Consider the following 15,755-nt stretch of genomic DNA (forward strand, 5'->3'; position numbering starts at 1 on the left):
GGATGGGACCAAAAACACGGAGCTAAAACACAACAGCTGCAACAACTGACAGCATTTGTGTCCTGGGACTGCTCACAACGTTCTTTGACAAGATTCTGTCATATGGAGACGGGCCCAGTGACACAAATCAGCCACATTTTATATCATCACTTTTAACATACAATTATTTTCCCTTTATTTCCAATAATCCCCCATTTCTAACAGCAAAAAGCAATGAGGATTCACACAGTCCTCAAGTTTCCTTCTATTCAACACTAAAAATACAAAACCCTCTGTGCACATAAAAACTCAACCCTGATAAAAAATGGAGCAACAACTGAAATATTTTTAAACTCAGTTTTCTTTTTTTTATGGTTTGGAAGTACTGAAGCAACTGTTTTCATTGCTCTTGCAGTTTTTTTTTATCAAATAGACAAGGCTGATGATGGCAGAACTGACTGGATAAAGGTAAATCAAAGTACCTGGACAAAAGAGAAAGGCTAATTTACACAGGAAGTAAATTTAGATCTGACTTTTAAAACAGTTAAATGCTTTAGAGATGAAGATTGGTGTTTGAAAAAGAAAGTTTCCAGGTCAACCATGTAGATTATGCTGCATTAAAAAGGGATTTCTTCCAAACTAAGAGCTTCCCAAAGCTGCCCTGCTGCTCCTCAGTGATAACATTCCATCAGAAGAAATTCTTTCTGGAATGAAATGGATGCTGCCTTCTCATAAATACACCACAACTGCACATTAGCATTGACAAAATGTTACTGTAATTATGGCCAATTACTTAGATCAGATCTGCTTAACCCAGTGGGGCCCAGGCTGGAGCCAGAGCAGCACGTCCTGGTGTCAAGGGAACTGTTAAAGAAGACAACAAAATGTGTTTATAAGGGGTTTTAGCACTTGACAGGAGGGAGTTTATTTGTTAGATGACAGAGATAAAGCACAACCAGTTTAAATATTTTCTAGACTTCTAGCTATTCTTGAAGAATTTTCTAGTTTAAATATTTTCTCATATTTTTCCAGTGCTCAGTAGTCCAATTGTGTTACTCTGGAGAACACATTCCTCACTAAGATTCCAAAGTCAGGAGTTTGTAAGTGCAAATAAAAAGAAGCTTCAGAGATCTGGAGGAGGAAGAGTCAGCAAAACATGTTTTAAAAATCCTCTGGACAATGTTCTTCCCAGTGACAAGAGAAGCCTCCTGCCATGAGCTGACAGGGACACCCCAACAACTCCTCACTGGAAAGATTTACACTTTCAGATGAAATAAAGATAAATTACCCTTTGTTTTCTTCTGGCCTTTAGAGGCACATGGGGATGGAGCTGGGGCACCTGCTCAGTGACCCTCAACCAGCACCACGTCCCATGGGTGCCCTGGAATTGCTGCTGCTGCTTGGAAACTGATCCAGAGGGCTGGGACAGCTGCAGCTCCTCTCTGACAAACACACTGAAACCCACACGCATTCCAGATCCACGGATAATACAACAATGACTGATCTCCTCAGCTGCATCATCACTTCAGTGACTTTGAAGTTGACAAACTTGTGATTCATGTCATTCCAATGCTCCTGCACAAAACACTCCTCAACTTTAACACTTCCTATTCCCAGCTACAACAACTGCAGCTGCCCCTTTCAAGTGAGTGAGGGCAAGAAAGTGAATGAGACAGAGGAAAAAGGAAGATCCCTTTCCCACTGCAAAGGACTTTCTGCAGCACAGGCTGAATGGAGCATCTGTTGCAAACATCTGTTTAAAGCAGGGAGGAAATGGCACTTTTGGCACATCCTTCCTAGATGGAAATCATAACTAGTTTTAAGTACCAATCCTAAGGATTTACTACATATTTGCAGTCAATTTGGGTGTCTAAGAATGTCTGAATTCTGGTAACGAGAGTGTTTCTGCAACTGAGCTTCTTACAAAATGGGTCAACCTGCTGGATTTTCTTCTGTCCAATCCTGGGGGAGCTCACATTTTATTTTTACAGAATCACAGAATGGTTTGGGTTGGAAGGGACCTTAAAGACCATCTTGTTCCAGCCCCCTGCCATGGGCAGGGACACCTTCCACTGGAGCAGGCTGCTCAGAGCCCACTCCAGCCTCTCCTGCTCCCTGGAATAACCACTGGGTGACAACATGCAGGAAATCAACATCTGTGACAATTTGGGTAACAGATTTAGCATTGTCATAGGGGTAAAATGTGAATCTGACCTCCTGACAAACAAAGCTCAAACAAAGAATCACAGAACTATGGAATCACTGAGGTTGGAAAGATCTCCAAGAGCACTCAGCCCAGCCTGATCCTCCTGTGATCTGCCCAGGGGCAAGAACCCTCTGCCTCCAGAGCAGTGCCAGAGTCAGGCTATTCCCCAGGGAGGAATGAATTTATTCCTCTAACTCACTGATTAACTGTGATGTCACAGGTCTGGATTAAAGCACTGAGCTCCACAAGGCCTAACTTAACCTGGTGAGGAACCAAACCCTACCCTGCCACAGCTGTGCTGCTGTTTCTCTGAGCACCTGTTCTACAACCCAACCCACGGCCCTTGTATCCCAAAATGCCAGTGGAAAAACTCATTATCTCCATGAGCTGAAGTTCTCACAGCCATGCTGTCTCAGCATAGGTCTGAGCACACAGTGATCCCAAAATCTAGCCCCCTGAGCAGGACTTGCCTGGAGAAGAAGTGCTCTCCGACGTGGATCTCTTCCTGGAAGGGCTGCAGTTTGTGCTCTCCGACTGCCTCTGCGAGGGTTTGTCCTGGCTTGGCAAAGTGCCTGCAAGGCAGATCAGGGAAAGGCACAAAAAACATCATTTCAGTCTGGCTGTGCCAACAAACTCTGGTGTGGCTTCAGGAACACCTGTGTGCTCCCATGAATGCAGGGGAAGGATGGAAAGGAAACACCAAGCAGGGATTTTGCATATGCCAATGGCAGAGGTAAACAAGCCATGAGTAAAGTAATATGTAAAATTAACCACCAGAATTAGCTTGAAAACAACCCCCCCGTATTCCTACTCTCAAGTGAACCCCCCTGCTTCACTCAAAATCCTTGATTTTTAGAAAAATTTGAAAAGACCTCCTGCAGATTACCAAGACCAACCACCCTGCTCAGGTTGCTCAGGGCCACCACATTCTGTTGGGTTTTCCACATCTGCAGTGACACGGATTCCATGATCTGCCATCCCCTCAGCCTCTCAGTGAACACTTTTTCCTTCTGCACAAACACAATTCCCTGAACTCTCACGGGTGCCCTTGTCTCCCCTGTCACTGGACACCACCAGGAGCAGTTTCACTCCTTTTGCTTCATTCCCTCCCTCCTGGAACATGGACACTGGGAAGAGCCCCCTTTGTCCTTTGGCAGCAGGTACTGAGCAACTGCACCAGGCATCACTTGTGCTTCTTGGGCTTTATTTCCCACTGTCCTTTCCATGACAATTATTACCACTGTTAATATTATATATAATTTTATCTAAATTATGAGAGTTCTCATCTCAAGCCACGAGTTTTACTTTATTCCAGCCTTTATTCCTCTGGGTTCAGGGAGCTGCTGAGCTGCCCAGGGGTTACACCCACAGCACTTCTGTCATCCCAGGGTGAGTTTTTCTCCTGAGCAACTCCAAGATGCATTGAATTCATAAAGTCTACACTAAACAAGTACCCCGGGAGCTGGGATTGAAAATAGAAATTAAACAGCGGGAGTTAAGTGTTCAAAGTGGGAATGGGCTGTAATTCATAATAGGGAAAAAAAAGAGGGAGAAGGTTTTGGAGGTTGCAGGGACGGCCCAGCAGTGCCTGTGCTGCTGGCAGAGGGTGGCACATCCCAGGGACTGTCACCGACGGTGTTCCGGGGGCTGTCACCACCGGTGTCCCGGGGCTGTCACCGCCGGTGTCCCGGGGATGTCACTGCCGGTGTCCCGGGGATGTCACTGCCGGTGTCCCGGGGATGTCACCGTGTGTGTCCCGGGACCCCAGACCCCGTGAGGGGTCCCTGTGTGACACTCTCCACCCTGCTCAGCGCCCCGGGACACGCTCAGCCACCCCCGCCCCACCGGAACGCGGCAGAGGAGCGGCGGGGCCGCCAGGGGGCGCTGCTGCCCGCCGGTCCCGCGGCCCCGGGGCGGGAACGGGACCGGGACCGGCACAGGGACAGGGACCGGCACAGGGACAGGGACCGGCACAGGGACAGGGACCGGCACAGGGACCACTGGGGACAGGGACCGGCACAGGGACAGGGACCGGCACAGGGACAGGGACCGGCACAGGGACCACTGGGGACAGGGACCGGCACAGGGACAGGGACCGGCACAGGGACCACTGGGGACAGGGACCACTGGGGACAGGGACCGGCACAGGGACAGGGACCGGCACAGGGACCACTGGGGACAGGGACCGGCACAGGGACAGGGACCGGGGCCAGGGACCGGCACAGGGACCACTGGGGACAGGGACCGGCACAGGGACAGGGACCGGCACAGGGACCACTGGGGACAGGGACCGGCACAGGGACAGGGACCGGCACAGGGACCACTGGGGACAGGGACCGGCACAGGGACAGGGACCGGGGACAGGGACCGGAACAGGGACCACTGGGGACAGGGACCCCTGGGGCCAGGGACCGGCACAGGGACAAGGGACCGGCACAGGGACCGGCAAAGGGACCGGCACAGGGACAGGAACAGAGACCGGCACAGGGACCCCTCGGGACAGGGACCGACACAGGGACCCCTCGGGTAGGGACTGACACATGGTCTGGGACTGCTCGGGTCACCCCCGGAGCCCACACGTGCCCGGTAACAGCGATTATCCCCCGGAAGGGACAGAAAGGGCGGCCAGAGCAGGAGCAGCCTCGCACCGGGCCCGGGGCTCGCAGGGGAAGGGAAGGGAAGCCGCACGGACTGTTCAGATCCCGTGTTCCTCCCGCTCCCTGCCAGGACTGTAAGTACAACACACCGAGGCCACAGGAATTGTAAGCAGCACACCAAGGCTGGGCTATGACACAGCATCAGCTGGCCAAAATAACTCCTGATGTGAAACCGCAGAAGTTCAGGAACAGCACCTGGGAACTTGGGATGAACAGGCAGCAGCGTCCTACAAAACTCCCCTGGACAAAACAGCAGAGCCTTGTCACCTGCACCTGTGGCTGTGCCAAGGTCACACAACAGCCTCAGCGTGGGAACTTCCACCTGTGCTTCACCTCCTGGGAACCCCTGTTTGTACAACAACCAACACAACCCTTCTCTGACACAACTCAGACCTGAAAATATCTGGCATCGGACAATATTGCAAAGAGAATTTGTCCATCCAGTTAGGCCAGGTGTATGTTCAAAAGGCTGTGGAGGTGAGGTGGATTTTCCGCATGGAATACGCTGAAATAAAGCACCACAAACATTCCCTGTGGATCCCAAAGATCCATTCTGGATGGGTTCCCCGATGCTGATCCCTGATTATTCCAAGTCTCTGATCCAGCACCTCTCCACCACAAACCTAAACTGCATCTGGTTTTATAAATAAACAATCTTTGATGCACCAAAAGTTTTCCCCCCACCTGTGCCTTTCCTTTAATCTTCCATGCTCATGGATTCAGGATCACCATTCGGCACCACGGCTAAAACCAAAACACCCCAAACACAACGTACAAACTGACATGGATCTAAAACCCCAAATCTGGCATTTCTCTTTCCTGGGGCTTTTTACCAGATGTGGTTTAAGTTTTCCAAGTGGTGTGGGGCTCTGGGAGCTCCTTGGGAATGAGCTGGGTGCCAAGCCAAACGTCAGCCTCACAAAACACCCAGGTTCCAGGTGGGAATGCACTGCCTGGAAGTGATATCCCACACCTGAGGATCACTCAAACTTCCCGGGGCAGGGAGCAGGCACAGCCTTCACCAAAAAGCATCTCCCATTCCCTTGGGTTACTCCTCACACAAACCCAGGTCAGATCATTCACTGCAGTGGAAAACATCTCAAAATTCCCAGAGCTGCACAGGTTCCCACACCCAATTCACTCCTCAGAGCCAAATTTAACCCTCTGAGTGACCCAGCACTTGGAATTTCTCTTTCCATCACAGCAGGAGAAGCAATCTCATGGCTCTGCTGCCTTCTCCACACTCCACTCACCACCTCAAGTAATTTCAGTACCAGCAAAAAGAAATATAAATTTGTCAAAGATCCAGCTGCTTCCAACTGCCCTTAAAATAAAGAAGGAAAACATAAACCCCCCAAATCAAGAGAAGAACCCTGTCCATACACAGGTGTGCAGAGCAGGAGGTGGCAGAAGGCATCAGAGCAGGAGTATCCCATGGGAAGGAGCAAGATGAGAGCCAGGAATGTGAGGAGGGATTATTCAGTCCTGGCAGCTGGTTCTTGCTCTGTGAAATATTAGTCACAAGTGGCTTTGGACAGTGATTTAAACTTCAAGGGAGAATGCAGGCAAGAAGGGGAGGGAGAAGCAGCTCAGGCTTCCTTCACACACTGGAAGCAGGCAGGAGCACAAGCCACATTTGCCCTTTGCAGGTTCTCTTTTCTTTTCCTTAATATTATGCAAATGACAAGTTCCTGTTCCTGCTCCTCCTGTTCCAGTTTTGCTCGAGGCTGTCAGATGCATTTCCCAACTATGAATAAATCCAAAATTTCTAGGTTTGGTCTCAGGCATCCCCAGCATCAACCCCAGCTGTTCTGAGGTGTTGCAAGAGGCCTCAAGGCAGTGACTGAAAGCTCTGTGGTAGCAGAGATTGTCAAATAACCAAAATGGAGTTACAAAAGGAATAGGAAACATTTTCTTAAATGGAAATATTACTCACGACAGTAGCAGCAACAGGTGGTCTGAACCAAACCAACCAAACTTCAAACCAAACAGAAACATGGCTTTGAAAAGATCGAAAATCCTGAGAAACTTTCCCTCATTTCTTTGGAAAATTAAAATTGTATGGAAAAAAGCAAAGGCCTTTGCATGAGAAAGCATCCTTAGCCTGTAAGGAAGCAAGAGGAGTGTGTTGGGAGGAGGGACAGAGCGCTGTGGGTGGCTCTGGGGGAGATCCCGAGTCAGTCTGCAGGAACAGAGCCCTGAATGAGGGCAGGAGCAGGGCTGGAACCCAGCACCGACCTCTGCAGAGCCAAATCCCCCCCTGCCCCAGCCCCAGCCATGGTTGGTCCAACAGAAGGCAGCAAGGCCCAAGCTCCCTTACCTGACAGTGGCTTCTCCAGGGAAGGCAGGGGCTCCTTCCGGAGGGGCCGGCCGAGCGACGCGTCCTGCCCACTGAACAGTCCGGGGCTCTCGGGTAACTTTTTACGTCCGTTGGTGCTGGCAGAGTTGGTGACTCTGCAGCTGCCTATTGCACTTGTGAAAAGGTTTGTGTGTTCATCGCTGCTGGCTGGCTCCGAGCTGGGAGTGAATCCCCCCAGGGACAGAGCTGGGGAATTTTCGGAGCAGTCTATCTGCAGAGGTGTCTGCAACCCCAGCGCCAAGGAATTAGACTCCGAGGGCTCTCTCCTGACCCACTGCTCATCTCTGCTTAGCAAACCCTTGGAAGGTGACAGGTGAGGACAAGACATGTGGCACCTGTGCTTCTCTTTATGTTTGTACCTCTCGCCGACAGCCTCCTTCCCAAACCTGTAGCGCTTCAAGGACTCCAGAACCGTTCTGGAGGAGCTGTTGGCCGTGATGGTGTCCATGGAAACCTGCGGCTGCTCGGAAGAGCGGTGCTCCCGGTGCTTGTGGCGGTGCCTGTGCTTGTGTTCCAGCATCCAGCCGTAGGCCATCTCGGGTGGGACGCTGGGGTACGTGCTCATGGACAGCAGAGGAGTCCTGCTCGTGGTGAGGAACGCTTCCTGGCGCAAGAGTTTATGCTTCTTCTTGTGGTATTTAGTGGGATTGAGAAGCAGGTGGCCTGTATGCATGTAGGAAGGTGGGGGCAGGGGGGTGGTGAAAGAAGGAGAGGGTGGAGGAGGGTAAAGAGTTGGAGGGTACCTTCCGTAATAACCTAATCCTATGGGAGCAGCTGCCAGGGGAGAAGGGGAGTAAGGCATGCCATAGGAGGGGTAGAACCCGGTGCTGGACAGGGGAAAGCTGAGGCTATGCATGAAAGGCATTTCTGCCATCGCTTCCCGCATTTTTGGAGGCCTGCCTCTCTTTTTCTTTAAATCAGGTTTTCTAATGTAGTGCAAAGGATCTAAAGGAAAAGTAGGGTGGGTGTAGAAACTATTGAAATTTATCCTAAAAATGGTAGGCAGCAAATCTCGGGGTATAAAATGGTGACTTCTGTGGGTTATTCTAATTTCACTTAATCGACTTATTAACTCCTCTAACTCAGCGAGGAAGTCGGGGTCCTGCCTCCCTCGGAGCTGGGGATACTTCTTTTTCCTTTTTCGCTTCTGCCTCTTCATCTTGTCGTAGCTGAGGTAATCGTGGCTGCGGCGCTTGCACTTGTGTTTGTGCTTTTCCTTCAGGTTACTCAGCACGGTGGAAGTCTCGGGTGGGATGAGGGACACGTGGTCGAACGAGTGCCTTTTCTTCTTCTGCCCGCAGAACTTCTCTGCCCGGTCCGAAGTGCTGTTGTTGTCGGTGCCTATCCCGCTGTCGCTGGGGATGGTCTCGTCGCTGTGGGACTCGCTCACGGGGGAAGGGGTGGCCTCTTTGAGCGATGTCAGTTCGCTCAGGTGGGACGGGGAGTTGGGCAGCAGCGTCGGTGGTGACAACCTCCTCCTCCCCTTGGCTGCTTTCTTCATGGCGAGTGTCTGGACCACGCTGCCCTGCCTGGAGTGGAGGTGCAGGTAGGGCACCGAGCTGGGCTCGATGAACCCCGCGTCGCTGCTCACGGGGCTCTGCCCCCCGCTCACGGCCGAGGACTGGGAGCAAACCGGGGACGGGAGGATCTCCGAGGGATTCGCTGCCGAGGGCAGCAAGTGGGGAAGGACTTGTCCTAGGGACGTACCAGGAGCTTGCTGGGCAGACTTCTCCAGAACTGTCAGACTGGCAGCACTGCTGGCTAAAATGCCATTCAGGACAGCTTTAGGTTTCCTCCCTCTCCTTTTTCCTATGTAAATTGTTCCTTTCTTGCTGACATTGATTTGCTGGCCTAGTTTTGAACCAAATGTGGCAGCAAGAGTTGACACGGTGTTGTGGAGCTTGGATTGCATCTTCCCTTTGGTATTAGGTTCCACTGTACTGGACAGAATCTGATTCAGAAGTTTCTTTCGCTTCAGAGTTTTCATTTTATTTATTTTTCGAATAATTGTTTTCATTAACTGTCCATTATTTCTCTTGGCAACTTTTCTGTCTGAGTCTACTTCCAAATCACTCATGCTACAAATACTGGGGCTTTGGACTTCTTCTGGCCCTCGGAGCTGGTCCTTCCTCTCAAAGAACTCCCCGGGTCGATGCTGATCACTTTCAGGCCCCATCTTGCTTGAGTTCTCTGTTCCAACAAAAGGTGCCACAGACAGAATAGGAGGTTTCATTTTAATCGATGACCGGATCTGCCTTTTAGGTCTCCCTCTCTTTTTAGGAAAACCTTGTCCTGATAAGCTTTGCTTTAGGGAGGGAATTTCGACTTCAGGCTGCAAAATTGGAGGTTCTTGCTCTTCTTTTGACTGTACTGAGAAGACTTTTGATGCTGGGATCTTAAGAGTTCTTTTGGGGGGACCTTCGAGTTCTGGCATTTCCTTGGATTTAGGTCTTCCTCTCTTGGGTTTGTATATGTCAGGTAAGAAATCATCCGACATACACAAGCTAGAGGGTTGTTTGTGAGCACTGTAGAACTTCTGAGTTTGTTTGTCAGTCTCAGACAGCAGTGCCAGAGACTGTCCATTAGTTTCATTCAGCTTTGGCAACTGATGTTTGACAAATTCGTGCTCCACAAATGAGGACGATCCGATGTTCTTCAGGAATTTGGCCTGCTCCAAATTACTGCTTGATAGTGCACTGTATGAAATGTTTTTAAAAAGCTCTGACCTTTCTAGTTCCAGACCCTTTGGAGGTCGGCACGCGCTTCTTGACACCACTTTAGTCCATCGTGGCTTCCTTCCTTTCCTTTTCTTTAAAGGTTTGGATTGCTGAGTGCTGCTCAGGTTTTTTGCTCCTTGGCAGGATTTCTCGGATGCAGCTATTGCACCGATCTTGAGGAACTGCTTGCTACCAAACAAGCTGGTGAAACTAACTACTGAAGGGGTGACAGTAGCATGGATGCTCGTCTCAGCTGCCAAAATGGGCTTTTTCCCTGTGGGAGGACTTGTTCTTGAAGTTTCCACGTAAGATGCTTTTGAATCACTTAGGTCTTTCTCAGCACCTTTAAAATCGGTGCTGAGGCTGTGGTTCAATGTCCTGTTCAGGCTCAGAAGGGTGCTGTCCGAGGAGAATGCTGCTTTGCCCATCGGATCTGAAATGCCTTCCAAGAGCTCTGCCGTGGAACTTAAGTGCAATGAGTTGGACGCCAGCTGGGAGGAGGCTGTGGAGAGGCTCCTGTTCAGGGTGGGGACAGACACGGTGGGGGAAGGAGATGGGAGATTCCCCTCTCCCACTGCACTGAACGGGGACTTGGCTGTCGACACCTCCGAGGCACCTCCTGTCCTGAAGTCTGGTGAAGTGCAATAAACAGGAGGCTGCTTTTCGTGCTTAGACGTTTCATAAATCCCTTTCTCACTGGATGAGTAGGCATCCTGTGGAACACACATTCCTTCACTGAACATCTCTTTGCCTACATCAGCAATTTCTTTCCGAATTGAAAACTTGTCCAAGATACTTTCTTTGCTCTGTCTCATAATGTGCTTCTCAAAGGTTTTGCTGGTAGTATTTTCCTTCAGTAAATCCGCAGGCTCATGGCTTTCAAGGCTGCTGAGGTTTGTATTGCAAGGAAGCTTAAAGGGCTCTGAGGAGGGCACGAGGGAGTCTGCTTTCAGAGTTCCAGAGTCCTTGCTAGCCAAACCAGCCGGAGTGCCAATCCCTGCTGGCTTCTTCCCACAGTCCTTGCTAACCAATCCCACGGGACTGCTAATTCCTGGCATCTTCCTCCCAGGGTCCTTGCTAACCGGTCCCATCGGGCTGCTAATCCCTGGTGTCTTCCTTCCAGAGTCTTTGTTAACCAGAACTGTGCTGTTCCCAGTCCCTGGCATCTTCCTCCCAGAATCCTTGTTAAGCAGACCTGTAGGGCTGTTTATTCCCAACAACTTCTTCCCAGCCTCTTTGTTAACCAATCCTGCTGGAGTGCTGATCCCTACTGGCTTCTTGAGAGGCTCCTTGTTAGTCAGTGCAGTTGGAGTGCTGATCCCTGGAAGTTTCCTCCCCACATCTTTGCTGATCAATCCAACTGCAGAGCTGGTCACTGGCTGCTTCTTCACCGAATCCTTGTGGACTAAAGTTGGAGTGCTGATCCCTGGAGGTCTCTTCCCAGAGTCCTTGCTAACCAATCCAATTAAGGGGCTGATTGCTTGGGGCTTCTTCCCAGAGTCTTTATTAACCAATATGGCTGCGCTGCCAATCCCTAATGGCTTCTTCCCTGAGTCCTTGTTCACCAATCCGACAGCAATCCCAGAGCCTGGCAGTTTCTTCACCAAATCTTTGTTAACCAGCCCACTCGCAGTTATGGCTCCTGGCAGCTTCTTCCCGGAGTCTTTCACCAAACCAGACGCGGCTCCATTTCCACTTCCAGGCTTCTTCTGCTTTGTCTTGGAAGACTTGGAAGGAGGACAGGTTGCAATAAGTTGAGCCAATTTTTCTGTGACAGTTGTTGCTCCATTAATTTCTGTTCTATCCTTTAAGTCAGAATTATGGCTACTGATAAGAGTCGGAGGAGATGACTTTATATAATCTGTCATTTCAGAATGCAGTGGGGAAACTTTCTTAGATAAAGGGGCTGTTTCTACTTGGTGACCTTCTTCCACGTGTAACTCAACTGATGCAACTTCTCCAGCTTTCTTGTAAGACTTTGAAGGGTCCTAAGAGTTAATAAACAAAAAAACCAAAAACTCTTTAGGAACAGAGTATAAAGTATCACTGAGTAACACACTATCTTTTTATGTTTCAGTGATTAACACCTGCTCTGGTAACAGGGTCATGGTATAAACAGAGGCTTCATCATCCCATTAATATTAAACCAAACAATAGTAATATCAATAATTTAAATAATAAAATGTCATAATAAAATTAACACATTCAGCAAACAATAGTGATATTCACATTTAAGGCAATATTTTAAAACGGTGGACATGCTGAGGCTTTCCTGATGTTAACTAAACCCAAACTCCCTCCCAGTCTGGAAATATAAACCATTTAATCTGTCCCCCAATTATTTTGAATATTCTCCAAAAATACTGTTGATGTTTATTAATAAAAATCCACTAACAACAAAGTGCTGGGCTATTTATAGTGTGAGAGCACTTGAAGAGCTCACATGGTGCTGAGCAGCAGCTGAGCAGTGCCCTGCAAGGCACTGTCACCCTGTCCCTGCACAGCCCTGCTGGCAGCTCAGTCGTGTCCCCACAGCCCCTGCAGCAACAGCTTCTCCCAGCACAACACTGACAGTCAGGGAAATCAGGAAAATAAAATAACTCAAATTATTCTGTTTGCATGGGGGTGGGGGGGAGGTGATAATGCACACACATGGAATAACTGAAACTCACACTTATTTCCAGTTCAGACCTAACCCAACTTGAAATTTATTCTGTAAAGGTTAAAATCAAAACTGCAATATCCATTACCTTCATAAATCCTATTGAGAACATCTCAATAAATTAATCTTTTATTTTGGAAGGACATTCTTTACATACAGTGCCCAACACATCTCTGCAGTGCAGGGGATACTTTCACTCCAAGCAGGGGCTGAGAATGGAAGGCTCTGACCCCTGATGAGATAATTCTGCCCATGGTTCTGATGTCCCCAGCATAAGAAGGACATGGAACTGTTGGAGCAAGTCCAGAGGAAGCCATGAAGTTGTTGAAAGGACTGGAGCACTTTCCCTATGAAGAAAGGCTGGGAGAATTGGGAATGATGAGCCTGGAGAAGAGAACTTTGTGTGGGGACCTCAGAGCCCCTTGCAGGATGTGAAGGCGCTCCAGGAAAGCTGGAGAGGGACAATTAATCAGGAACTGAAGTGACAGGACAAGGTGGGATGGCTTCAAACTGATAGAGAAGAAATTTAGGTTGGATAAATCAAAGAAATTCTTCCCTGTGAGGGTGGGGAAGCCCTGGCACAGAGAAGCTGTGGCTGCCCCTGGATCCCTGGAAGTGTCCAAGGCCAGGTTGGACAGGGCTTGGAACACCCTGGGATGGTGGAAGGTGCCCCTGCCATGGCAGGGCTGGGTTGGGATGGGCTTCAAGGTCCCTCCCAGCCCAAAGTCATTGTGATTCTGTGATTTCATTCCCAATTTAAAAACCTTCTGGGACCTACCAGAACAAACAGTAAAGACATCAATGCCACACCTGTTCATCCCTCTGCAATAAAAACTGCTCTGGCAATGGCCTGCCACTTCCTGCACTTGATTACAGTCAGCATTACCCTGATCCCAGAGCTGTACCTACAGCAAACACCTACACAGGCTGAAGGAAGGGACAGCCTGGATTCCTCCAGAACAGCCAGCTCTGCTGCTGATCATGAAGGATTTGTTCAGTCAGCTGCACCAGCAGGACTTAACCAGGAGGCTGCAGCCTGGATCCAGCTGGACACTGGTGAGATGAGAAGCAGTTGCGTGGGTAATATGGGAGTGTTATATCTGCAGTGACCCCCAGGCACCCCAAATCCAGAGCTGCTCCTTGCTGCAGGGATGGAGAAGGAGAGGGGGTTCTTTCTGCCTGGAAACTCCTGAGTCAGTGTGACACCACCCCGAGCCTGCACTCCTGGAATTTCCTGGAGCAGACTCTGAGTGCCAGAGAGTCACTAACGAGTATTAAAGCGAGCAGCCTTCAGAGAGCTGCAGCCTCCTTTCTATGGCCTGAAATTCTGACAAGAATGTGGAAGAAAAATCTCATTTGTTCAGGGGATTTCAAAAAAATCCACCTAAATATTGACTTGGGAATTCAACTCCTCATCCCTGTATTTGCTCAGCCATCAGTGTATCCACACTCTTCCTTCTTCTGCTCCTCCTGGGTGCTCTGCCACCCCCTGGGCCAAGTTCTGTGGTGCTCTCACACTGCCACTGCTGGGTATCCAACGCCTCTTGGCAGGCTCTGCTCACCTCTATTTCCAAACAAAGAGCTTGGAAGTTTGAGTAGACACTTAAATAATAAATACATAACTAACAAAACCCTTCCAAACACCAGCTTTGATCTGAGCAAGATGCCAGGATTCTGAAAACAAGACTTTAGCATCAAACACAGATCCTTTGAAAGCTGAAGGCGTGTGCCCTGGAAAGCTTATTTCTCATCTAAGGGTGAGTGAGTTTCCCAAGCACACTGAAAATTATTTCAAAGAACATGAATAGCAAAACAGGAAGCATCTACTGACACGTCAGACAAGACGTCAAAAAAGTCTGTAATTTTTTTCAGCATTTTTAAACCCAAAATTCTTATATGGGATTTTTTTTTTGGCCATAAATCTACTTAATAATCAGCATGATTAACATAAACATTTTGGAGGGAAATTTTTAAGAACAAAATTTCATCAAGTAACTTCCAATAGAAACATCTTGAGATATTTCCTTTGAAGGAGGTTGCAGTGGCTGCAGAAACATTTAAAAAACTCCCAACATCAGCCACAGAGTCAAAGCTTCTTCTTGCATTCTGTATCATTAAAAATTTCAGATTTTTGGTTGAAGTGAATAGCAGGCATTGCTGCCACTAAGGAGGATCCCACTGGAAGAGTAAGAGTATTGCAGACAGGTACCAAAATCAAACTGCAATCATGCACAGCCCCAAACTTCAGGAATAGAAAGGACATTTTCTGTGCAGAGGCAACAGTGGAAGAACTGGACTCCAGTGTCCATACACTGATGGGATCAGGTAAATCAACTTCAGCCACATTTTAACTCTCCCAGCACACATCCCCTGCCCTGGACACCCTCTGGGAAACACCCCCAGGCCACTCCCTGGTACAAAGCCCAGAACACCCCCAGGGACCCCCTGAACACAGCCCACAGGACACAGCCCTGAGTCCCCCCAGGACAAAGATCTCACACACATTGTCAGGACACACCCCCAGGGGTCTCTGGAGACCCCCAGGACACCCTTCCTTCCCCTCAGACACACCTCCCAAACGCCAGGACACACAGCCACACCCTGGTCACACCAGCCCCAGAGCCCCCAGGACACACTCCTGGACACATTCCCAGGACATCCCTTGGGATACACCCCTGGGATACACCCCTGGGATACACCCCCAGGGATACACCCCCAGGGATACACCCCCAGGACACCCTGTACAGGACACAGCCCCACAGTGTTACAGCCTGTGGCCATGGGGTCAGGCTGACCCTCAGCCCAGCTCTCCTGTGGCAGCTGAGATCTTATGGACACAGCCAGCTCCCCCTGGAATACTCCAAACCCCCAGCTGGGAAGTGAGGAGCAGCCAGGACTGTCACCTGCAGAGGGGACAGAACAGGTGCCCAGCTTCCCTGGAATAACTCCCTGTGCCCACACAAGCGTTCTGTGGATGGGAAGCAGAGACCTGAAGTCGAGCCTAAGTGACAGAGCATCCTCAGGGCTTCAGAGGCTGCTCCCATGGATCTGTAAATGTGTCCCTAGCTCCAGGTGCTGCAAGCTGGGCTCACAGGGCACCATTCAGCACTAAATTCCCTCCTGAGCCCTGCTTCCCTCTCTGACTTGGACAAATACACAGATGTATTAGAGAAGC

General features: G+C 49.6%; 1 protein-coding gene across 2 annotated transcripts in view; it reads right to left on the bottom strand.

Annotated features, from left to right (window-relative positions):
- Nucleotides 1-15,755, bottom strand: part of ASH1L (ASH1 like histone lysine methyltransferase) — a 55,950-nt gene that overhangs the window by 27,149 nt on the left and 13,046 nt on the right. For both annotated transcript variants that reach the window (XM_014260890.2, XM_014260889.2), the window contains exons 3-4: nucleotides 7,163-11,906; nucleotides 2,656-2,757 (exon numbers count right to left, since the gene is read on the bottom strand). In XM_014260890.2, the coding sequence (XP_014116365.1) occupies nucleotides 2,656-2,757; nucleotides 7,163-11,906 (4,846 nt within the window). The remainder of the gene's footprint in view (nucleotides 1-2,655; nucleotides 2,758-7,162; nucleotides 11,907-15,755) is intronic.

This window comes from Pseudopodoces humilis, chromosome 31, assembly GCF_049639895.1.
Source record: "Pseudopodoces humilis isolate 2021_Gansu_Grassland_sample_001 chromosome 31, ASM4963989v1, whole genome shotgun sequence".
NCBI classification, from domain to species: Eukaryota; Metazoa; Chordata; class Aves; order Passeriformes; family Paridae; genus Pseudopodoces; species Pseudopodoces humilis.